At 48.3% G+C, this 26,292-nt stretch overlaps 1 protein-coding gene across 1 annotated transcript in view; it reads right to left on the bottom strand.

The window, feature by feature from the left end:
• Positions 1 to 21,411: 21,411 nt before the first annotated feature.
• The window catches only part of LOC145356167 (scavenger receptor class B member 1-like), a 72,063-nt gene continuing 67,182 nt past the window's right edge, over positions 21,412 to 26,292 (bottom strand). Inside the window, exon 12 of the mRNA XM_080208776.1 lies at positions 21,412 to 21,528. Within this exon, the coding sequence (XP_080064902.1) occupies positions 21,412 to 21,528 (117 nt within the window). The remainder of the gene's footprint in view (positions 21,529 to 26,292) is intronic.

The following is a 26,292-nucleotide window of genomic DNA, read 5'->3' as shown; positions in this document are numbered from 1 at the left end:
CCGTCCAGCCCTTCGAGCCTGCCCCGCCACTCAATAAAATCATGGCTGATCTGAAGTGGATTAGTTCCACTTTCCCGCTTTCTCCCCATAACCCTTAATTCCCTTATCTATCAAAAACCTATCTACCCGTGACTTAAAAATATTTAGCGAGGCAGCCTCCACCACTTCAACGGGCAGAGAATTCCAGAGATTCACCACCCTTTGAGTGAAGAAGTTCCTCCTCAACTCCGATCTAAACTGCCCCCCCCTTATTTGAGGTTGTGCCCTCAAATGAGGGGCACAGATCAGCTAGATAGCCAATATCTTTTTTTCACACAGAGGGTGGTGAGTGTCTGGAACAAGCTGCCAGAGGCAGTAGTAGAGGCAGGTACAATTTTATCTTTTAAAAAGTGTTTAGACAGTTACATGGGTACGATGGGTACAGAGGGGTATGGGCCAAATGTGGGCAATTGGGACTAGCTTAGGGATTATAAAAAGGACAGCATGGACAGGTTGGGCTGAAGGGCCTGTTTCCATGCTGTAAACCTCTAGGACTCTGTGTGGTTTAGAACGTCGACATCTGTAAGAGACTCTGAATGAGCATTCTTAGAACGTTTCACAGAGTTCAGGTTTAGAAGAGCAGAACGAGAGTAAAAAATAGAATGAGAGAGCTTGCTCGGGACAGCTCATGAGAGGTCGTCACTCTCCAGTGCTATCTTTATCACATTATTGTCACATTCCCCTGGTGTGTTCCGCACCTTCCCGTGTGATCCATCTCCCCTCTGGATCATTTTTAAATTTTTCTTTATTCATTCCTGGGACACAGGCTGCCAGCACCTTGTTGCCCACCCCTCGTCCCTCTAGAAGTGAATGACTCACTCGGGTATTTCAGAGGGCAGCTGAGAGTCACCCACATTGCTGTGGCTCTGCAGTCAGGTGTAGGCCAGACTGGGTAAGGGTGGCAGATTTCCTTCCCTAAAGGAGATTAGTGAACATAGAACACTACAGCACAAACAGGCCCTTCAGCCCACAAGTTGTGCCAATCATATCCATACCTACCAATCTATAGACCTATCTATAACCCTCAATCCCATTAAATTCCATGTACTCATCCAGAAGACTTTTAAAAGACCCCAGCGAGTTCGCCTCCACCACCACTGACGGCAGCCGATTCCACTCACTCACCACCCTCTAACATCTCCTCTGTACCTGCTTCCCAGCACCTTAAATCTGTGTCCTCTCGTAGCGACCATTTCAACCTGGGGAAATAGCCTCTGAGAATCCACCCTATCTATTCCTCTCAATGTTTTATAAACCTCTATCAGGTCGCCTCTCAACCTTCGTCTCTCCAGGGAGAAGAGTCCCAGCTCCCTCAATCTATCTTCATAAGGCATGCCTCCCAATCCAGGCAACATCCTTGTAAATCTCCTCTGCACCCTTTCAATAGCTTCTACGTCCTTCCTATAGTGAGGCGACCAGAACTGCGCACAGTACTCCAAGTGGGGTCTGACAAGGGTCTTATAAAGTTGCAGCATTACCTCCCGATTCCTAAACTCAATCCCTTGATTAATGAAGGCCAGTACACCATACGCGTTCTTGACCACATCGTCCACCTGCGAGGCCGATTTAAGAGTCCTGTGGACCCGGACCCCAAGATCCTTCTGCTCTTCAACACTGCTAAGACTCCTGCCCTTGATAGTTCATCCCATTGGTCCTGCCAAAATGGACCACTACACATTTATCCGCATTGAAGTCCATCTGCCACTTCTCCGCCCAGTCCTGCATCCTATTTATGTCCTGCTGCAACTTCTGACATCCTTCCAGACCATCCAGAACACCACCGACCTTCGTGTCATCAGCGAACTTACTAACCCATCCCTCCACTTCCTCATCCAGGTCATTTATGAAAATGACAAACAGCTAGGTGACCAACCTCCATGCCGAAAAAGACCCATCCACAACCACTCTCTGCCTTCTGCAGGCAAGCCAGTTCTGGATCCACAAGGCCAAAGGCCCTTGGATCCCAGGCCCTCTCACCTTCTCAAGAAGTCTCGCATGGGGGACCTTATCAAACGCCTTGCTGAAGTCCATATACACCATGTCCACTGCACTTCCTTCGTCAATGTGTTCAGTCACATTTTCGAAGAACTCAACTAGGCTCGTAAGGCATGACCTGCCCTTGACAAAACCATGCTGACTATTTCTGATCATGTCAAACCTCTCCAAATGCTCGTAAATCTTGTCCCTCAGAAGCCTCTCCATCAGCTTACCAACCACTGAGGTCAGACTCACCGGTCGGTAATTTTCCAGGCTATCTCTGTTCCCTTTCTTGAAAATAGGAACCACGTCCGCAATCCTCCAATCTTCCGGAACCTCTCCCGTCTCCATCAACGGCGCAAAGATGATTGCCAGGGGCTCTGCAATCAGATGGGTTTTTTTGACAATCGACAATGGTTTCATGGTCATCAGTAGATTCTTAATTCCAGATATTTTAAATTGAATTCAAATTCCATCCCCTGTCATTGCAAGATTCTAACCCGGGGGACACGGTGACACAGTGGGTTAGCGCTGCTGTCTCACAGCGCCAGGGACCCGGTTTCGATTCCCGGGGACACGGTGACACAGTGGGTTAGCACTGCTGTCTCACAGCGCCAGGGACCCGGTTTCGATTCCCGGGGACACGGTGACACAGTGGGTTAGCACTGCTGTCTCACAGCGCCAGGGACCCGGGTTCGATTCCCGGGGGCACGGTGACACAGTGGGTTAGCACTGCTGTCTCACAGCGCCAGGGACCCGGGTTCGATTCCCGGGGGCACGGTGACACAGTGGGTTAGCACTGCTGTCTCACAGCGCCAGGGACCCGGGTTCAATTCCCAGGGGGCACGGTGACACAGTGGGTTAACACTGCTGTCTCACAGCGCCAGGGACCCGGGTTCAATTCCCGGGGGGCACGGTGACACAGTGGGTTAGCATTGCTGTCTCACAGCGCCAGGGACCCGGGTTCGATTCCCGGGGGCACGGTGACACAGTGGGTTAGCGCTGCTGCCTCACAGCGCCAGGGACCCGGGTTCGATTCCTTGGGGGGCATGGTGACACAGTGGGGTAGCGCTGCTGCCTTACAGTGCCAGGGACCCGGGTTCGATTCCCCGAGGCCTGGGTTACTGTCTGTGTGGAGTCTGCACATTCTCCCCGTGTCTGTGTGGGTTTCCTCCGGGTGCTCCGGTTTCCTCCCACAATCCAAAAGACGTGCTGGTTAGGGTGCATTGACCGTGCTAAATTCTTCCTCAGTGTAACCCGAACTGACGCCGGAGTGTGGCAAGCAGGGGAATTTCACAGTTACTTCATTGCAGTGTTAACGTAAGCCTTACTTGTAACATTAATAAATAAACATTTTAGAACTTTAGCTGAGTTTCTGGATTAATTGTCAAGTGATAATTAGGTCAATGCCTCCACACTGGACCCCAGTGTAATTCCCCTATTTCAGGGCCAGCTCTGTTTAAGACAGGGTTTGTCAGTTTCTGACATGATCTATCCTCCCTGAGACCTCCTTCCTCAGTGGCTTCTCCTCCCGCCACTCCAGGAAGTAAACTGTGGCACGGTAGCACAGTGGTTAGCACTGCTGTTTCACAGCTCCAGGGACCTGTGTTCGATTCCCAGCTCTGGTCACTGTCTGTGTGGAGTCTGCACGTTCTCCCCGTGTCTGCGTGGGTTTCCTCCCGGGTACTCCGGTTTCCTCCCACAGCCCAAAGATGTGCGGGTTAGGTTGATTGGCCTTGCTAAAATTGCCCCTCAGAGTCCTGAGATGCGTAGATTAGCAGGATCAGTGGATAAATATGTAGGGATGTGGGGTTAGGGCCTGGGTGGGATTGTGGTCAGTGCAGACTTGATGGGCCGAATGGCCTCCTTCTGCACTGTAGGGTTTCTATGATTTTTAAAATATGGTTCAGTTTTGACAAACAAACATAGTTTTACTTCAGTCTTCAAAGTCAATAAATAATAGTCTGACATGGTATCCTTGTTACCTAGGTGTTCCAGAGTTGAGTGCAGGGCCAGGGGGATGGGATCTGCTGTGGATCTGTTGCAGCAGTAGGTGAACTGTAGTGGATCCAGGTAGACCAGGAGGCTGGAATTGATTCGTGCCATGACTAACCTTTCAAAGCACTTCATAATGATGGATGGCAGAGCCTCTGGCCGATAGTCATTAAGGCCACGCTGCTTGGCTTTTCTTAGGTACTGGGATGATGGTCATCTTCTTGAAGCGGATAGGGACCTCAGGTTGTTGTAAAGAGAGCTTGAAGATGTCTGTGAATAATCCCGCTAGCTGGTCCATGCAGGATCTGAGTGCTCGTCCGGGTACCCCATCCGGAGCCAGTCGCTTTCCGTGGGTTGAACTTCAAGAAAGCTGTTAATCAACAAAAATACTGATCTTTTGCGCTGATGTGCTGGGCTGCGTATCTGAGTTTGTCAGGATCACCACGTGAATGGGACAGTCTGGGAATCAGGAGTGACCTGGACACTATCAGATCCAATCAGTGAACTGATACAAAGCCATGTCCCCGAGCCATCTCCTGCCAGCTTGGAATCAGAAGGATATTTCTCACGCTGGTGGAGTGCTCTCCCTGGTGTTTTGGGTAAGTACTGTTCAAGCTCTTGGTGTGTTGCTGACGATGGAGCTGGGTGCTCTGTACCCTGGCCAATGGTGACGCGCAAACACTGATACATTTACACAGGAAGATTCCACAGCGCTGGCAGTTCCAATGGCTATTGGCTCAAGACCACCTCTTGTTTTGCAGAGTAAAAGGGAGACTGGGAGTGAAGTGAATGAGTTCTAACAACGATTCAAATCTCTGAAACATTGGAGAAAGGAAACTGGAGCTTGAATTAATCCAGTTTTGCTGCTGAACTCTGATCACTCGTTCGAATTCCCACAACATCATTGCTGCAAAAACCACCTGTTTGAGTTTGAACGTGTCTCTGTTGGGTTGTGTTTGTGGATGGGATGTAGAGAGCAGAATTCTCTGGCTGTGCTCGCCCCTCGCCCCTCGCCCCTCGCCCCTCACCCCAGAACCGGAGAATCCTGCTGGAGATCAATGGACCTTTACGTGATCTGCACCACCCCCCCCAACTGGCCCCCCCCCTCCACAACAACCCCCCCCGCCCCACCGCCCCCCCTCCACCGCCCCCCTCTCCACAACAACCCCCCCGCCCCACCGCCCCCCCTCCACAACAACCCCCCCCACCCCACCGCGCCCCCCTCCACAACAACCCCCCCAACCCACCGCCCCCCCCTCCACAACAAACCCCCCCCCACCCCACCGCCCCCCCCTCCACAACAACCCACCGCCCCCCCCTCCACAACAACCCCCCCCACCCCACCGCCCCCCCTCCACAACAAACCCCCCCCCCACCCCACCGCGCCCCCCTCCACAACAACCCCCCCCCACCCCACCGCCCCCCCCTCCACAACAACCCCCCCAACCCACCGCCCCCCCCTCCACAACAAACCCCCCCCACCCCACCGCCCCCCCTCCACAACAACCCCCCCCCCCACAACAACCCCCCCACCCCACCGCCCCCCCTCCACAACAACCCGCCCCCCCCTCCACCGCCCCCCCCCTCCACAACAACCCCCCCCGCCCCCCCCTCCACAACAAGCCGCTACCGCCCCCCCCTCCACAACAAGCCCCCACCCCACCGCCCCCCCCTCCACAACAACCCCCCCACCCCACCACCCCCCCCTCCACAACAACCCCCCCCACCCCACCCCACCACCCCTCAGCCCGCCAACTGCCCCCCAGCCCCCCAACAACACCTCCCAACAACACCCCCCACTACCCCTCATCCCCGCAACTGCCCCCCGCCACAACAACCTCCCCCAACTGCCCCCACTGCCCCTCACCCCCCCAACTGCCACCCCGTCCCCCCAACTGCCTCCCCACTGCCCCCCCGCCCCCCCCCAGCTGCCCCTCACCCCCAAAACTGCCCCCCCAACTGCCTCTTGCCCCAACTGCCCCTCACGCCCCCCAACTGCCCCCCCCACCCCCCCCAACTGCCCCACCTGCCCCTCACCCCCCCCACCTGCCCCTCACTCCCCCCCCAACTGCCCGCCTGCCCCTCACCCCCCCAACTGCCCGCCTGCCCCTCACCCCCCCAACTGCCCCCCCACCACCCCAACTGCCCCCCCACCACAACAACCCCCCATTGCCCCCTCACCCCCTAACTGCCCCCCCCCACTGCTCCCCCACCACAGCAACCCCCCCCCCACTGCCCCCCACCCCCCCGCCACAACAACCCCCTCCCCCACTACAACCCCCTCACTTCCCCCACCCCCCCCCCAACCAACTGACCCCCGCCACAACAATGCCCCCCACCTCACTGCCGTTCCCATGGTGAGTGGGATGGGATTGTTAACCAGTCCCAAGTCAGATCCCCCAATCCAGGCGAGACCTCTGGATTGGTCACTGTCCGTTTTGGAGACCCCCAATAGTTACAAGCCTGGGGGAGGGATGATTCTTTTGCTGGTTTTTATTAACACAGCCCTTTTCCAGGGATAACTATGGTTTAACCTAACAAGATTCCCTCCCCCAGACCGAATAGTTATGTTTAAAAAGTGGCAAGTTTAACCAGGTAAAGTTAGTTAAGTTAGTAAGTTTCCTACTCTTTGTTTCCTCTCTGCCAATCAGTTTTCTAACCATCTCAATACACTACCCCGCCCCCCACCAATCCCATGCGCTTTAATCTTACACGAGAATCTCTTGTGCGGGACTTTGTCAAACGCTTTCTGAACATCCAAATATACCACATCGACTGGCTCATCCTTGTCAACTCTACTGGTTAATCTTCAAAGAATTCCAACGGATTTATCCAGCATGATTTCCCCTTTATAAATCCATGCTGACTGTCTGATCCTGCCACTGCTTTCTAAATGCTCTGCTATAAAGTCCTTGATAATGGATTTGAGAATTTTCCCCACTGCCGATGTTAAGCTTACTGGTCTATAATTCCCTGTTTTCTCTCTACCTCCCTTTTTGAATATTGGAGTGAGATTCGCTACCCTCCAATCTGCAGAGACTGTTCCAGAGTCTATAGAATCCTGGAAGATAACCACCAATGCATCCACTATTTCTAGAGCTATTTTCCTTAAGTACTCTGGAATGTAGATTATCAGGCCCTGGGGATTTATCCGCCTTCAATCTCATCAATTTTCCCAGCACCATTTCTCTGCTAATATTGATCTCCCTCAGTTCTTGCCTCTCACCTAAATCTTGCACTCTCCAACATTTCTGGAATCTGATTTATATCCTCTTTTATGAAGACAGAATCAAAGTATTCAGTTTCTCGGGCCATTTCTTTGTTCCCTATTATACATTTCCCCCGTTTCTATCTGTAGGGGAGATGCATTTTCCTTCACCGACCTCATTCTCTTTACATATTACATTACATCCCCACATTACAGGAAGGATGTAGAGGCTTTGGAGAGGGTGCAGAGGAGGTTTACCAGGATGTTGCCTGGTATGGAGGGGAGATCCTATGAGGAGAGACTGAGAGATTTGGGGTTGTTTTCGCTGGAAAGAAGGCGGCTAAGAGGGGACCTTATTGAAACATATAAGATGATTAGAGGTTTAGACAGGGTGGATAGAGATAGCCTTTTTCCTAGGATGGAGAAAGCTAGCACGAGGGGGCACGGCTTTAAATTAAGGGGGGGTAGTTATAGGACTGATGTCAGGGGTAGGTTCTTTACCCAGAGGGTGGTGAGGGACTGGAATGCCCTGCCAGCTGCAGTTGTAAATGCGCCTAGTTTGGGGGCGTTTAAGAGATCTGTGGATAGGTTTATGGACGAAATGGGACTGGTTTAGATTAGTGGGTTAGTGTTGTTTTTTTTTTAAAAAGCTGGTCGGCGCAACATCGTGGGCCGAAGGGCCTGTTCTGCGCTGTAATGTTCTATGTTCTATATCTGTAGAAACTCTTAGCGTCAGTCTTTATGTTCCCTGCTAGCTTACTTTCGCACTGGATTTTCCCCTTCTCCATCAATCCCTTGATCCTTCTTTGCTGAATTTTAAACTGTCCCCGATCCTCAGACCTATTATTTTTCTTGGCCAATCTGTATGCTTCTTCCTTGGATCGGATCCTCTCTCTAATTCCCTTTGTGAGCCTTGGATTGGCCCTCTTACTCATTCTGCTTTTGTGCCTGACAGGAACAAACAGTTGCTGCAGTTTCCCCCATGCGTTCCTTGAATGTTTGCCATTGCCCACCCACTGGCATGCCTTTAAGTAACTCTCCCCAATCTATCAAGGACAACTCATGCCTCACATCCTCATGGTTTCCTTTAAGATTCAGCACCCTAATCTCCGAATCAACTACTTCACTCTCCATCTCGATCAAAATAGTCACTCATCCCTAAGGGGTCTGGTACACCTAGATTGGCAACGATTCCCTCCTCATTACACAGTGCCCAGTCTAAAATGATCTGCTCTCCGGTTGGTTCCTCCACATATTGGTCAAGAAAACCATATATTCTCTAGACTAGCATAGGCCAGAATTGACTGGGACATTTTTCTCTGGAGTGTAGGAGGCTGTGGGGTGATCTTATAGAGGTTTATAAAATAATGAGGGGCACAGATCAGCTAGATAGTCAATATCTTTTCCCCAAAGGTAGGGGAGTCTAAAACTAGAGGGCAGAGGTTTAAGGTGAGAGGGGAGAGATACAAAAGTGTCCAGAGGGGCAATTTTTTCACCCAGAGGGTGGGGAGTGTCTGGAACGACCTGCCAGAGGCAGTAGTAGAGGTGGGTACAATTTTGTCTTTTAAAAAGCATTTCGATAGTTACATGGATACAAGGAGTACAGAGGGATATGGGACACATGCGGGCAATTGGGATCAGCTTACAGTTTTGAAAAAATACAAATAAGGGCAGCATAGACAAGTTGGGCCAAAGGGCCTGTTTCCATGCTGTAAACCTCTATAACGCCAGGAATTCCTCCTCTACATACGTATATAAAGAGCAAGAGGGTGGCCAGGGAGAGGATTGGCCCACTCAAGGACAAGGGAGGGATTCTTTGTGTGGAGCCAGAGGAAATGGGCGAGGTATTAAATGAGTACTTTGCGTCAGTATTCACCAAAGAGAAGGACTTGGTGGATGACGAGTCTGGGAAAGGATGTGTAGATAGTTTGAGTCACGTTGAGATCAAAAAGGAGGTATTGGGGTTCTTGAGAAACATCAAGGTAAACAAATCCTCAGGGCCTGATAGGATATACTCCAGAATACTGAGAGAGGCAAGGGAGGAAATTGCTGGGGCCTTGAGAGAAATCTTTGTATCCTCACTGGCTACAGGGGAGTCCCAGAGTATTGGCGAATAGCCAATGTTGTTCCCTTGTTTAAGAAGGGTAGCAAGAATAATCCAGGTAATTACAGGCCGGTGAGCCTTACATCAGTGATCGGGAAATTATTGGAGAGGATTCTTCAAGACAGGATTTATTCCCACTTGAAAGGAAGTGGACATATTAATGAGAGGCAACGTGGTTTTGTGAAGGGGAGATCGTGTCTCACTAACTTGATCGAGTTTTTCGAGGATGTGACGAAGATGATTGATGAGGGTAGGGCAGTAGATGTTGTCTACATGGACTTCAGTAAGGCCTTTGACAAGATCCCTCATGGCAGACTGGTGCAGAAGGTGAAGCCACATGGGATCAGAGGTGAGGGGGCAAGGTGGGTACAAAACTGGCTCGGTCAAAGAAGACGGAGGGTAGCAGTGGAAGGGTGTGTTTCTGAATGGAGGGCTGTGACAAGTGGTGTTCCTCAGGGATCAGTGCTGGGACCTTTGCTGTTTGTAATATATATAAATGATTTGGAGGAAAATGTAACTAGATTGATTAGTAAGTTTGTGGATGACACAAAGGTTGGTGGATTTGTGGATAGCGATGAGGACCATCAGGATATAGATCAGTTGGAGACTTGGGTGGAGAGATGGCAGATGGAGTTTAATCCAGACAAATGTGAGGTAATGGATTTTGGAATGTTTAATAGAGATAGGAAATATACAGTAAATGGCAGAATCAAAGAACAAAGAACAACACAGCACGGGAAACAGGCCCTTCGGCCCAACGAGCCCGCGCCGCCGTCCCACTGTCTCAGTGACCTATTCATGATTTTAGTCTACGCCTAATGTGCGAGGATCAGGGAGGTCCAATTTAGGGACAATTTAGTACCCAATCAATCAGCCTAAAAGCACATCTTTGGGATGTGGGAGGAAACCGGAGCACCCGGAGGAAACCCACGCAACCACGGGGAGAACGTGCAAACTCCCACAGACACAGGCCCAAATCCATGTGTCCGCACAGCAACAGAGATAGTCTCTGAGCTGTCATGTTGCCCTTGAGATGGTCCAGTTTAAGCACACTAACGACATGAAGCAATAGGCAACTCCCGAAGCAACGTCCAAGAGCAGCCCACTACAACCTGCCGCATGCATGCCCCTTGCTGGACTTAAATGCCTGTGGGGACAAAAAAATTCATTATTAAACAGGCAAAGACTAACATCCCTGAGGCAAAACGTATTCCCAAGCCTACAATGTTTAGTAAGGCCTACTATATCCCCCTATATGTAGCCCGCTCATGTGGCTGTCTAAGTGACTCTTAAACAACCCTAGCGTGCCTGCTTCCACCACCTTACTCGGCAGTGCATTCCACACCCCCACTACCCTTTGCGTGAAAAACTGCCCTCTAATATTTGTCTTATACCTAGCCCCCCTCACCCTAAGCCCGTGACCCCTCGTTCTATCCATTTCTAATAGCAGAAAAAGCTTACCACCATTTACTCTATCTATCCCCTTCATAATCTTATAAACCTCTATTAGATCCCCCCTCAGCCGACGTCTCTCAAGGGAAAACAGCCCAAGTTCATTCAATCTTTCCTCGTAAGACAGCCCTCCCATACCAGGCAACATCCTGGTAAATCTCCTCTGCACTCTCTCCAGGATCTCTACATCCTTCCAGTGGTACGGCGACCAGAACTGGACGCAGTACTCCAAGTGAGGCCTAACCAACGTTCTATACAACTGCAACATCAGACTCCTACTCTTATATTCTATACCTCTTCCTACGAAGGCTAACATACCATACGCTTTCCTCATCACATTCTGCACCTGCACCGACACCTTCAGGGACTTGTGCACTTGCACCCCCAGGTCTCTCTGCGTATCTATGCTCCGGATAGTTCTACCTTTTATCGTATAACTCCCCTCCACATTATTCCGGCCAAAGTGCATCACCTCGCATTTCTCCGGATTAAATTCCATTTGCCATCTATCTGCCCAATCTACCAGCCTGTCTATATCCTGTTGCATTGCCAGGCACTGCTCCTCAGTATCCGCCAATCCAACCATCTTAGTGTCATCAGCAAATTTGCTGATCACACCACCTACCCCCTCTTCCAAGTCATTAATATATACCACAAATAGAAGAGGTCCTAGTACCGAGCCCTGCGGCACACCACTGGTGACAGACCTCCAATTGGAAAAAGAGCCTTCCACTACTACTCGCTGTCTCCTCCTCCCAAGCCAGTTCTCCACCCATCTACATACCTGACCTTGTATCCCATGAGCCTTCACCTTTTCTATCAGCCTACCATGAGGGACCTTGTCAAACGCCTTACTGAAATCCATATAGACGACATCAACGGCTTGTCCTTCGTCAACCGTTTTTGCCACCTCTTCAAAAAATTCCACTAGATTTGTAAGGCACGACCTCCCTGTAACGAAGCCATGCTGCGTATCCCTGATCAGATTGCAGCGCTCCAGATGTTCATACATCCTATCCTTGAGGATCCTCTCCATTAATTTGCCTATAACTGAAGTCAAGCTCACCGGCCTATAATTCCCTGGGTTATCCCTCTGACCCTTCTTAAACAACGGTACTACATTTGCAATCCGCCAATCCTCTGGGACCTCACCTGTGTCCAAAGAAGAGACAAAGATTTGCGTCAGAGGCCCAGCAATTTCATCCCTCACCTCCCTTAACAGCCTGGGATAGATGCCATCAGGCCCCGGAGATTTATCCGTCTTTATACTGTCTAAAAGTCCCAACACCTCTTCCCTCGTGATGACTATATCCCTCAACGGATCCTCAAACTCCTGAAGCACAGCACCAGACATCAGGCCCCTCTCCTGCGTGAATACCGACGCAAAGTATTCATTCAGGATCTCCCCCATTCCCCCAGGCTCCAAGCATAGTTCCCCTCCTCTGTCCCTGAGAGGACCAATCTTCCCTCTAACCATCCTTTTATTTCTAACATAGGAGTAAAATGCCTTAGGATTTTCTTTAATCCTACCCGCCAAAGCCATTTCATGGCCCCTTCTTGCCTTTCTGATGCCCCTTTTAAGTTCTCTCCTACATTCTCTGTATTCTTCTAACGCTATCTCTGTCCTCAAATGCCTAGATCTAATGTACGCCTCCCTCTTCCTCCTGACCAGGTCCTCAATATCCCTAGTTACCCACGGCTCTCTAATCCTACCTTTCCCATCCTTCCTCTTGACCGGCACGTGCCTTTCCTGCAAAGATTTTAGTTTTCCCTTGAGAGACTCCCACATACCCAGCGTCGACCTGCCATCAAACAGCTTACCCCAGTCCGTATCTTTAAGATCCTGTCTAATCTGGTTGTATCTAGCCCTCCCCCAGTTTAACACCCTCCCCTTAGGACAGGCTTCATCTTTATCCATTAATATCTTAAACCAGACAGAGTTGTGGTCACTGTTAGCCACCTGCTCTCCTACTTCAACGTCAACCACCTGCCCAGGCTCATTCCCCAGAACCAAGTCCAGTATAGCCCCCTCTCTGGTCGGGCTATCCACATACTGCTCCAGGGATCCTTCCATTACACACTGTACAAATTCCTCCCTGTCAGCACCCTCTGATCTCGGCACCTTCCAGTCTACCCCGGGGAGATTAAAATCTCCCACTACCACCACCCTATTCTTCCTGCACTTATCTAGAATGTCCCTGCTTATCCCTTCTTCCACAGCCCTCGGGCTGTTGGGCGGTCTGTAGTACACACCCAACATAGTAACATCTCCCTTCCTATTCCTCAACTCCACCCATAGCGACTCGATTCCTATATCCTCTATACCTCCCTCCCTCTGCACTGCTATGATGCAATCCTTAACTAACAACGCCTTAAGAGTATTGATAGGTAGAGGGATCTGGGTGTCCAGGTACACAGGGCACTGAAAGTGGCAATGCAGGTGGAGAAGGTAGTCAAGAAGGCATACGGCATGCTTGCCTTCATCGGCCGGGGCATTGAGTTTAAAAATTGGCAAGTCACGTTGCAGCTTTATAGATAGTTAGGCTACATTTGGAATACAGTGTTCAATTCTGGTTGCCACACTACCAGAAGGATGTGGCGGTTTTGGAGAGGGTACAGAAAAGATTTACCAGTCGGTTAACGGGCAAGTTGCAGAAACACCTGGAGAATTGCCGATTCTCAGTGCAGTGTGTAGCAGTTATCTTTTACCCTTGTCACTGTGTCAGTGATACCGCCCCCTGTGTCATCCAGGGAAAATACTGTCCTTTCATCGCTTATTCTTCAGTCACAGGCTGGCTCGATATTTATTGCCCATTTCTAATTAGCCTGAGGAAGGTGCTGTTGAGGCACCTCTCGAAATGGAGAGGATTGATTGACCATTTCGTGGAGGCCAGATCATGGATTCCCTTCCTTCAACCAGATGAGTTTTTATGAGAATCTAATAAAGCAATATTTTAATGTCAGATTTATTTAATTAACTGAATTCAGATTCTTTTAATGCTCAGGTGGGACTTGAACTCCCGTTTCTGGATCATTAGTTCAGGTGTTTGGGTTACTATCCAGGGACAGAACCGTTTCCGTCCATTACCAGACTAGATTTTACACAACCTGAGTGAAGCATTCTCATTGGAAATTGGACTCTTCACCCACAGTTTACTATGGGAGGTGAGGGAAGTGATTGCAGAGCCCCTGGCGATGATCTTTGCGTCATCGATGGAGACGGGAGAGGTTCCGGAGGATTGGAGGATTGCGGACGTGGTTCCTATTTTCAAGAAAGGGAACAGGGATTGCCCGGGAAATTACCGACCAGCGAGTCTAACCTCAGTGATTGGTAAGTTGATGGAGAGGATCCTGAGGGACAAGATTTATGAACATTTAGAGAAGTTTAGTATGATCAGAAATAGTCAGCACGGCTTAGTCAAGGGCAGGTCATGCCTTACGCACCTAGTTGAGTTCTTTGAAAATGTGACTGAACACATTGACGAAGGAAGAGCGGTGGATGTGGTTTACATGGACTTCAGCAAGGCGTTCGATAAGGTCCCCCATGCAAGACTTCTTGAGAAAGTGAGAGGGCATGGGATCCAAGGGGCTGTTGCCTCGTGGATCCAGAACTGGCTTGCCCGTAGAAGGCAGAGAGTGGTTGTAGATGGGTCTTTTTCTCCATGGAGGTCGGTCACCAGTGGAGTGTCCCAGGAATCTGTTCTGGGACCCTTGCTGTTTGTAATTTTCATAAATGACATGGCTGAGGAAGTGGAGGGCTGGGTTGGGGAGTTTGCCGATGACATGAAGGTTGGTGGTGTTGTGGATAGTTTGGAGGGATGTCAGAAGTTGTAGCGAGACACAGATAGGATGCAAGACTGGGCAGAGAAGTGGCAGATGGACTTCAACACGGATAAGTGTGTAGTGGTCCATTTTGGCAGGTCCAATGGGATGAAGGAGTATAATATCAAGGGTAAGACTCTTAGCAGTGTTGAAGATCAGAAGGACCTTGGGGTCCGGGTCCATAGGACTCTTAAATCGGCTTTGCAGGTGGAGGATGTGGTCAAGAAGGCGTATGGTGTACTGGCCTTCATTAATCGAGGGATTGAGTTTAGATGTCGGGAGGTAATGCTGTAACTTTATAAGACCCTTGTCAGACCCCACTTGGAGTACTGTGTGCAGTTCTGGTCGCCTCACTACAGGAAGGATGTGGAAGCTATTGAGAGGGTGCAGAGGAGATTTACAAGGATGTTGCCTGGATTGGGAGGCATGCCTTATGAAGATAGGTTGAGGGAGCTGGGACTCTTTTCCCTGGAGAGACGAAGGTTGAGAGGCGACCTGATAGAGGTTTATAAAATGTTGAGAGGAATAGATAGGGTGGATTCTCAGAGGCTATTTCCCAGGGCTGAAATGGTCGCTACGAGAGGACACAGGTTTAAGGTGCGGGGAAGCAAGTACAGAGGAGATGTTAGGGGTAAGTTTTTCACTCAGAGGGTGGTGAGTGAGTGGAATCGGCTGCCGTCGGTGGTGGCGGAAGCGAACTCGCTGGGGTCTTTTAAGAGACTTCTGGATGAGTATATGGGATTTAATGGGATTGAGGGTTACAGATAGGCCTGGTAGGTATGGATATGATCGGCGCAACTTGTGGGCCGAAGGGCCTGTTTGTGTTGTAGTTTTCTACGTTCTATGTTCGAAACAATCTGGAGGGAACTAAAGGTGAGCAACAATGCCAGTCTGGCCAGCAACTCACATCCCAGAATGAAAAGATGGAGGGATTTGGGGGAATGAAGAGATATGGGGATAATCCTGGAAGGTGGGACAGAGGCTAGGATTTTATTGAATGCTCCCACTTCCCCTGCTTTAACCACAAACCAAACGTATCTGGGTGCGGACTTCCCACAGACTGACAACAACAACTTTTATAGAGCACCTTTAACTTAATAAAACTTCCCAAGGTGCTTCCCACTGGTGTTATCAAATAAAATATCACACAAAATGATCAGCACGTTTACAGATAACACCAAGATTGCTTGGGTGGTTAATAGTGAAGAAGGTCATAGGCTACAGGAAGATACAGATGGGTTGGTCAGATGGTAACAGACTGATAAATGCAGGTGATGCACTCAACAAGACAGGGCAGTGTTTAGTGAATGGCAGGACATCAGGAAGCTCAGAGGAACAAATGGATCTTGGGCTACTCATTCATAGATTCCTGAAGGCAGCATAGAACATAGAACAGCCCAGCACAGTACAGGCCTACGGCCCTCAATGTTGTGCTGAGCTATGTCTGAACCCAAGATCAGTCTATCCCACTCCCTATCATTCTGGTGTGCTCCATGTGCCTATCCAATAACCGCTTGAAAGTTCCTAAAGTGCCCGACTCCACTATCACAGCAGGCAGTGCATTCCACACCCCAACCACTCTCTGAGTGAAGAATCTACCTCGGACATCCCTCCTATATCTCCCACCATGAGCCTTATAGTTAGGCCTCCTAGTAACAGCTATATCCACCCAGAGATGTCCACTCTATCTATCCCTCTCATCATCCTATAAACCTCTATTAAGTCGCCTCTCCTCTGCTCCAAAGAGAAAAGCCCCAGTTCCCTCAACCTTTCCTCATAAGACCTACCCTCCAAACCAGGCAGCATCCTGGTAAATCTCCTCTGCACTCTCTCCAATGCCTCCACATCCTTTGCGGGCAGCATGGTAGCACAGTGGTTAGCACTGCTGCTTCACAGCTCCTGGGTTCGATTCTCGGCTCGGGTCACTGTCTGTGTGGAGTTTGCACATTCTCCTTGTGTCTGCGTGGGTTTCGTCCAGGTGCTCTGTTTTCCTCCCACAGTCCAAAGATGTGCGGGTTAGGTTGATTTGGCCATGCTAAGAAATTGCCCCTTAGTGTTCAGGGATGTGTAGGTTAGAGGGATTAGTGGGTATGATATGAGGGTTGGGCCTGGGTGGGATTGTGTTTGGTGCAGACTCAATGGGCCAAAGGGCCTCTTTCTGCACTGTAGGGTTCTATGATTCTACATCCTGCTTATAATGAGGTGACCAGAACTGCACACAATATTCCAAATGTGGATAGGGATGTAAAGAGTGCTTTTGGAACATTGGCCTTTATAAATCGGAGTATCGAGTATAAAAGTTGGAGTGTTATGGTAAAGTTATATAAGGCATTGGTGAGGCTGAATTTAGAGTACTGTGTACAGTTTTGGTCACCTAGTTACAGGAAAAATGTAAATAAGGTTGAAAGAGTGCAGAGAAGGTTCACAAGGATGTTGCTGGGACTTGAGAAGCTGAGTTACAGAGAGAGATTGAATAGATTAGGACTTTATTCCCTGGAGTGTAGAAGAATGAGGGGAGATTTGATAGAGGTGTATAAGATTTTGATGGGTATGGATAGAGTGAATGCAAGCAGGCTTTTTCCACTGAGGCTAGGGGAGAAAAAAACCAGAGGGCATGGGTTAAGGGTGAAAGGAGAAAAGTTTAAAGGGAATATTAAGGGGGGGATTCTTCACACAGAGTGGTGGGAGTGTGGAATGAGCTGCTGGATAAAGTGGTAAATGCGGGGTCACTTTTAACATTTAAGAAAAACTTGGACCGGTTCATGGATGAGAAGGGTGTGGAGGGATATGGTCCAAGTGCAGGTCACTGGGACTAGGCAAAATATGGTTCGGCACAGACAAGAAGGGCCAAAAGGCCTGTTTCTGAGCTGTAAATTTTCTATGGTTTTATGGTTTTCCTATGTGGTCTCACCAAGGTCCTGTATAGTTGCAGCATAACCCCACGCCTGAAACTCAAACCCCATTAATAAATGCTAACACACGATAAGTCTTCTTCACAGCTCTATCTAATTGAGTGGCAACCTTCAGAGATCTGTGGATATGAACCCCAAGATCTCTCTGTTTCTCCACATTCCTCAGAACCCTGCAATCTACATTCAAGTTTGTCCTACCAAAATGAATCACCTCACATTTATCAGGGTTAAACTCCATCTGTCACTTTTCAGCCCAGCTCTGCATCCTATTAATGTCTCTTTGCAGCCTACAAGAGCCCTCCACCTCATCCACTACTCCACCAATCTTGGTGTCATCAGCAAATTTACTAACCCACCCTTCAGCCCCCTCTTCCAAGTCATTGATAAAAATCACAAATAGCAGAGGACCCAGCACTGATCCCTGTGGTACACCGCTGGTAACTGGCCTCCAGTCTGAAAATGTTCCCTCTAACACTTTGTCTTCAATGAGATACGGTAAGAATTCTCACAACACCACGTTAAAGTCCAACAGGTTTATTTGGTAGCAAACGCCACAAGCTTTCGGAACGCTGTTCCTTCATCAGGTGAGTGGGGAGCTCTGATCACAAACAGGGTATATAAAGGCACACACAGTTTACAGAATACTGATTAGAATGTGAGTCCTTGCAGCTAATCTGCTATTCAAATCTTAAAAGTGCTGACAATGTGAGTGGAGATAGCATTAAGCATAGGTTAAAGAGATATGTATTGTCTCCAGACAGCTCAGTCAGTGAGATGTTGCAAGTTCAGGCAAGTCATGGGGGTTACAGACAGTGTGACATGAACCCAAGATCCCGGTTGAGATACTTCTATGAGACAGCCAGTTACTTATCCAATCGGCCAAATTTCCTTCTATCCCACACCTCCTTACTTTCTTCATGAGCCTACCATGGGGAACCTTATCAAATAGCCTTACTAAAATCCATGTGTACGACATCAACTGCTCTATCTTCATCTACACACTTAATTACCTCAAAGAATTCAATCAAATTTGAGAGGCAGGACTTACTTTTCACAAAACTGTGCTGACTATCCCGGATTAAACTGCATCTTTCCAAAAGGTCATAAATCCTATCTCTCAGGAACTTTCCATTAACTTACCGACAACCAAAGTAAGACTAACTGCCCTATAATTACCAGGATCATTCCTATTTCCTTTCTTGAAGAGAAAGGAAATGACTCTTCAGTCCTCTGGCACAATCCCTGTGAGAGGTCTCACAACACCAGGTTAAAGTCCAACCAGTTTATTTGATAGTAAACCCACAAACTTTCGGAAATGCTGTTCCTTCATCAGGTGTGAACAGCGTTTCGGAAAGCTTGTGAGATTACTATCAAATAAACCTGTTGGACTTAAACTTGGTGTTGTGAGACTTCTTACTGTGTTTACCCCAGTCCAACGCTGGCATCTCCACATCATGACAATCCCTGTGGACAGTGAAGACCCAAAGATCAAAGCTAAAGGCTCCGCAATCTCATCCTTTGCCTCCCAAGGTATCCTAGGATGTATCCCATCTGGCCCAGGGGACTTATCGACCCTCAGGTTTTTTTTAAATTGCTAATACATCTTCCCTTAGAACATCTACCTCCTCCATCCTATCAGCCTGTATCACGCACTCATCCTCAAAATCATGGACTCTCTCCTTACTGAACACCGAAGAAAAGTATTCATTCAATGCCTCACCTATCTCTTCTGACTCCAGGTACAAGTTCCCACTACTATCCTTGACTGGCCTTAACCTCACCCTGATCATTCTTTTATTTCTCACGTAAGAGTAAATAGTAGATAGTGGATATAAATTGCCCCATTGCTAAGATGCAGCATGGGGTCATAAGAACATAAGAACATAAGAAATAGGAGCAGGAGTAGGCCATCTAGCCCTTCGAGCCTGCCCCGCCATTCAATAAGATCATGGCTGATCTGTTGTGGCTCAGTTCCACTTTCCCGCCCTCTCCCCATAACCCTTAATCCCCTCTCTTATCAAAAACCCATCAACCCGCTTCTTAAAAATATTTAGCGAGGCAGCCTCCACCACTTCAACGGGCAGAGAATTCCAGAGATTCACCACCCTTTGAGTGAAGAAGTTCCTCCTCAACTCCGTTCTAAACCGCCTCCCCTTTATCTTGAGGCTGTGCCCCCTAGTCCTACTGTCTTTTTTGAGCGGGAAGAGTCTCTCCACCTCTATCCTATCCATCCCATTCATCATCTTATACGTCTCAATGAGATCTCCCCTCATTCTTCTAAACTCTAACGAGTACAAGTCTAGTTTATTCAGCCTCTCCTCATAGCTCAATCCCCTCAACTCCGGCATCAGCCTAGTAAACCTCCTCTGCACTCCCTCCAGGGCCAAAATATCCTTGCACAGGTGCGAAAAAGGGAAAGTCATGAAGGGAAAGTCATGTTTGACTAATTTGGTGGAATTCTTTGAGAACATTACATGTGCAGTGGACAATGGGGAACCTGTGGAAGGCATTTGACAAGGTGCCGCACCAAAAACTGTTACACAAAATAAAGGTGCACAGAGTTACAGGTAATGTATTAGCATGGATAGAGGATTGGTTAAATGACAGAAAGCAAAGAGTGGGGGTAAACGGGCGTTTTTCTGGTTGGCGATCAGTGACTAGTGGTGTGCCTCAGCGATCAATGTTGGAACCACAATTGTTTATGATTTACATAGATGATTTGGAATTGGGGACCAAGTGTAATGTGTCAGAATTCACAGAGGACTCTAAGATGAGTGGAAGAGCAGTGTGCAGAGGATACTGAAAGTCTGCAAAGGGGTATAGATAGTCTGAATGAGTGGGCAAGGATCTGGCAGATCGAGTACAAGTTGGTAAATGTGAGGTCATCCATTTTGGTAGGAATAATATCAAAATGGACTATTATTTAAATGGTAAAAAATTGCAGCATGTTGCTGTGCAGAGGGACCTGGGTGTCCTTGTGCAGGAATCTCAAGGAGTTGGTTTGCAGGTACAGCAGGTAATTAAGAAGGTAAATGGAATTTTGTCCTTCATTGCTAGAGGGATGGAGTTTAAAAACAGCGAGGTTATATTGCAGCTGGTATAAGGTGCTGGTGAGGCCACACCTGGAGTACTGTGTACAGTTTTGGTCTCCTTACTTGAGAAAGGATATACTGGCACTGGTGGGGGTGCAGAGGAGATTCACTCGGTTGATTCTGGAGTTGAGAGGGTTGGATTATGAGGAGAGACTGAGTAGACTGGGGCGATACTCACTGGAATTCAGAAGAATGAGGGGAGATCTTATAGAAACATATAAGATTATGAAGGGAATCGATAAGATAGAAGCAGGGAAGTTGTTTCCATTGGTGGATGAAACTAGAACTAGGGGGCATGGCCTCAAAATAAGGGGAAGCAGATTTAGGACTGAGTTGAGGAGGAACTTCTTCACACAAAGGGTTGTGAATCTGTGGAATTCCCTGCCCAGTTGAGGCTCCCTCATTGAATGTTTTTAAGACAAGGATAGATAAATTTTTGAACAGTAAAGGAATTAAGGGTTATGGTGAGCGGGCGGGTAAGTGGAGCTGAGTCCACGGAAAGATCAGCCATGATCTTATTGAATGGTGGGGCAGGCTCGAGGGGGTGAATGGCCTACTCCTGCTCCTAGTTCCTCTATTCTAGTTGCACGTGATAGGCGAATGGGCCTTTTCTGTATTGTGCCACTCTATGACTCTAACCCACAGCCACATCCTGTTACCCACCCCCACCCTCACTCTCTCACCTCCATCTCCACCCTCACCCCACCCCCAGCCCCCAGACCTATCCTCACCCCCACTTCCACATGAACACATTGGTTTTCCCAAGCTTTGCCCTGAGGGACAGACTGGGAATGGGGAGATGGGAGCTCACTACAAACGGGACTCCTTTTGCACCAGCTTCCCATTGGAACATCCCAGCTCTTGTGTTTTTCCTGAATCCGCTGTTTTATTCCCAATCTTTTCAATGCCTGAGTTTTTGCGTCTGTTCTGTAAAAGAAACAAGAATGAAGGTCAGAAAAACAGCAAGTGCTTTAATTCCAGTGAATAAAAACCAAGCTGATATTATCAGTATACGCTGTATACAAACTGGGTAGTGATGGTAAGTGGACAGAATGTGTAATTGTTACTGAGCTGCTGATGTCTCTGTTTTTTCTACAGCCTGGATGGGCAGTGTTTGCGATAACATGTGAGAAACGTGCAACTTTAAGTTGAATCTAATTCTGTTGAGTAGTGGGCAACTTGCAAGCTGGGGGGTCACATACAGCCAATCAGCATTCTGAGTGTGACCCACCAGACATTTTGTTAACCAATGCCCATGTGCAGCGTCACCACATTCTCATCCTTACTATCTGCAGAAAAGTTTCTTCCAATCGGTGTGACTGAAGCAATTTGCACGTAAAGCAAGGGCAAGTAAAGTGAGGAATGTGTTTTAATATACAGTGAAAAGTATTGTTTCTTGTGCACTATACAGACAAAGCATACTGCTCATAGGGAGGGAAAGGAGAGAGTGCAGAATGTAGTGTTACAGTCACAGCAAGGGTGTAGAGAAAGATCAATTTAATGCGAGGTAGGTCCATTGAAAAGTCTGACAGCAGCAGGGAAGAAGCTGTTCTTTCGTCGGTTGGTACGTGACCTCAGACCAACAGAAGAAGGTGGAAGAGAGAATGTCCAGGGTGTGTGGGGGGTCCTTGATTATGCTGCTGCTTTGCTGAGGCAGCGGGAAGTGTAGACAGAGTCAGTGGATGGGAGGCTGGTTTGAGTGATGGTTTGCATGATTCTCATCAACTTTTACAGATGCCCCATAGAAAGCGGAGGTTATAGTGGATGCCTTGGTGGTTATTTTCCAGACGTCGCTGGATTCCGGGGAAGTGCCGGAAGATTGGAAAACGGCTAATGTTACGCCGTTGTTTAAGAAGGGTGCCAGGCAAAAGGCGGGGAATTATAGGCCGGTTAGTTTAACATCTGTGGTAGGTAAAATGTTAGAATCCGTCATCAAGGAGGAAATTGCGAGGCATCTTGAAGGGAATTGCTTGATAGAGCAGACGCAGCATGGTTTCATTAAAGGGAAGTCGTGTCTGACAAATTTACTGGAGTTCTATGAGGATGTGTCTAGGGCAGTGGATAGAGGAGAGCCGGTGGATGTGGTCTTTCTGGATTTTCAGAAGGCGTTTGACAAAGTGCCTCACAAGAGGTTATTGCAGAAGGTCAGGGACATGGAGTTGGGGGTAGGGTGTTAGCGTGGATAGAGGATTGGTTGTCAAATAGGAGGCCGAGAGTGGGGGTCAATGGGTGCTATTCGGATTGGCGGTTGGTGACTAGTGGAGTGCCCCAGGGATCGGTGCTGGGGCCTCAGCTATTTACCATTTATATAGATGATCTGGAGGAGGGGGCTGAGTGTATGGTGTTGAAATTTGCTGATGACACAAAGATAAGTGGAAAAGCAAATTGTGCGGAGGGTGTGGAAAGTCTGCAGAGGGATTTGGATAGGCTGGGCGAATGGGCCAGGAACTGGCAAATGGAATTTAATGTTGGCAAGTGCGAGGTGGTCCACTTTGGTAGGAATAATGGTAGGAAGGATTATTACTTACGTGGCGAAAAACTGCAGCAGGCGACGGTGCAGAGGGACCTGGGGGTCCTTGTGCATGAGTCGCAAAAACCCAGCCTGCAGGTGCAGCAGGTGGTCAGGAAGGCGAATGGGATGCTGGCCTTCATAGCGAGGGGGATTGAATATAAAAGTAGAGAGGTCTTGCTGCAACTGTACAGGGCACTGGTGAGGCCGCAGCTGGAGTACTGTGTGCAGTTTTGGGTGCCGTACTTACGCAAGGATATTTTGGCCTTGGAGGGAGTGCAGAGGAGGTTTACTAGGCTGATGCCGGAGTTGAGGGGGTTGAGCTATGAGGAGAGGCTGAATAAACTAGGCTTGTACTCGTTAGAGTTTAGAAGAATGAGGGGAGATCTCATTGAGACGTATAAGATGATGAATGGGATGGATAGGATAGAGGTGGAGAGACTCTTCCCGCTCAGAAAGGATAGTAGGACTAGGGGGCACAGCCTCAAGATAAAAGGGGGGCGGTTTAGAACGGAGTTGAGGAGGAACTTCTTCACTCAAAGGGTGGTGAATCTCTGGAATTCTCTGCCCATTGAAGTGGTGGAGGCTGCCTCGCTAAATAGTTTTAAGACGCGGGTTGATGGGTTTTTGATAAGAGAGGGGATTAAGGGTTATGGGGAGAGGGCGGGAAAGTGGAACTGAGCCACGACAGATCAGCCATGATTTTATTGAATGGCGGGGCAGGCTCAAGGGGCTAGATGGCCTACTCCTGCTCCTATTTCTTATGTTCTTATTATGTAAAGCATTCTTTCTGGCTGTTTCGCAGCTTGGTCTGGGCTCCTGCTCTGCCCAAGACCATAAGGAACTACAAAAGATCGTGAATGTAGCCCAATCCATCACACAAACCAGCTTCCCATCCATTGACTCTGTCTACACTTCCCGCTGCCTCGGGAAAGCAGCCAGAATAATTAAGGACCCCACGCACCCCGGACATTCTCTCTTCCATCTTCTTCCGTCAGGAAAAAGACACAAAAGTCTGACGTCACGTACCAACCGACTCAAGAACAGCATCTTCCCTGCTGCTGTCAGACTTTTGCATTGAGTCAGAGTTTACAGCAGGGAAACAGGCCCTTCAACTCAACCTGTCCATGCTGCCCTTTTTTTTAAACCCTTAACTAATCCCAATAGCCCATATTTGGCCCATATCCCTCTATACCCATCGTACCCATGTAACTATCTAAATGCTTTTTAAAAGATAAAATTGTACCCACCTCTACTACTACCTCTGGCAGCTTGTTCCAGACACCACCCTCTGTGTGAAAAAATTGCCCCTCTGGACACTTTTGTATCTCTCTCCTCTCACCTTAAACCTCTGCCCTCTAGTTTTAGACTCCCCTACCTTTGGGAAAAAATATTGACTATCGACGTTGTCTATGTCTCTCATTATTTTATAGACCTCTATAAGATCACCCCTCAGCCTCCTACGCTCCAGAGAAAAAAGTCCCAGTCTATCCAACCTCTCCTTATAACTCAATCCATCAAGTCCCGGTAGCATCCTAGTAAATCTTTTCTGCACTCTTTCCAGCTTAATAATATCCTTTCTATAATAGGGTGACCAGAATTGCACACAGTATTCCAAGTGTGGCCTTACCAATGTCTTGTACACCTTCAACAAGACGTCCCAACTCCTGTATTCAATGTTCTGACCAATGAAACAAAGCATGCTGAATGCCTTCTTCACCACTCTGTCCACCTGTGACTCCATGTTCAAGGAGGTATGAACATGTCCGCCTAGATCTCTTTGTTCTGTAACTCTCCCCAACGCCCTACCATTAACTGAGTAAGTCCTGCCCTAGTTCAATCTACCAAAATGCATCACCTTGCATTTGTCTAAATTAAACTCCATCTGCCATTCGTCAGCCCACTGGCCCAACTGATCAAGATTCTACTACAATTGGAGATAAGAACATAAGAAATAGGAGCAGGAGTAGGCCATCTAGCCCTTCGAGCCTGCCCCGCCATTCAATAAGATCATGGCTGATCTGAAGTGGCTCAGTTCCACTTTCCCGCCCTCTCCCCATAACCCTTAATTCCCTTGCCTACCAAAAACCTATCTACCCGCATCTTAAATATATTCAGCGAGGCAGCCTCCACCACTTCAACGGGCAGAGAATTCCAGAGATTCACCACCCTTTGAGTGAAGAACTTCCTCCTCAACTCCGTTCCAAACTGCTCCCCCCTTATCTTGAGATAACCTTCTTCACTGTCCACTATGCCACCAATCTTAGTGTCATCTGCAAACTTACTAACCATGCCCTATATTCTCACACAAATCATTAATATAAATGACAAATAACAGTGGGCCCAGCACTGATCCCTGAGGCACACCGCTGGTCACAGGCCTCCAGTTTGAAAAACAACTCTCTACAACCACCCTCTGGCTTCTGTCAAGAAGCCAATTTTGTATCCATTCAGATACCTCACCCTGGATCCTGTGAGATTTAACCTTATGCAACAACCTACCATGTGGTACCTTGTCAAAGGCCTTGCTAAAGTCCATGTAGACAACATCAACTGCACTGCCCTCATCTACCTTCTTGGTTACCCCTTCAAAAAACTCAATCAAATTTGTGAGACATGATTTTCCACTCACAAAGCCATGCTGACTGTCCCTAATCAGTCCTTGTGTCTCTAAATGCCTGTAGATCCTGTCTCTCAAAATAGTTTCTAACAATTTACCCGCCACAGATGTGAGGTTCACTGGCCTGTAGTTCCCAGGCTTTTCCCTGCAGCTCTTTTTAAACAAAGGCACAACATTTGCCATCCTCCAATCTTCAGGCACCTCACCCGTGACTATCGATGATTCAAATATCTCTGCTGAAGAACCCGCAATTTCCTCCCTAGCCTCCCACAGTGTCCTGGGATACACTTCATCAGGTCCCGGGGATTTATCTACCTTGATGCACTTTAAGACTTCCAGCATCTCCTTCTCTGTAACATGTACACTCTTCAGGACATCACTTTTTATTTCCCCAAGTTCCCTAACATCCATGCTTTTCTCAACAGTAAATACTGATGAGAAATATTCATTTATAGATAGATATTATAAATATTCATTTATAGATAAACCTGATAGAGGTTTATAAAATGTTGAGAGGAATAGATAGGGTGGATTCTCAGAGGCTATTTCCCTGGGTTGAAAT

This window comes from Carcharhinus amblyrhynchos, chromosome 20 (assembly GCF_965287045.1).
Source record: "Carcharhinus amblyrhynchos chromosome 20, sCarAmb.v2.hapA, whole genome shotgun sequence".
NCBI classification, from domain to species: Eukaryota; Metazoa; Chordata; class Chondrichthyes; order Carcharhiniformes; family Carcharhinidae; genus Carcharhinus; species Carcharhinus amblyrhynchos.
The sequence above is the reverse complement of the archived record's forward strand: the minus strand, read 5'-3'. Positions and strand labels throughout refer to the sequence as shown.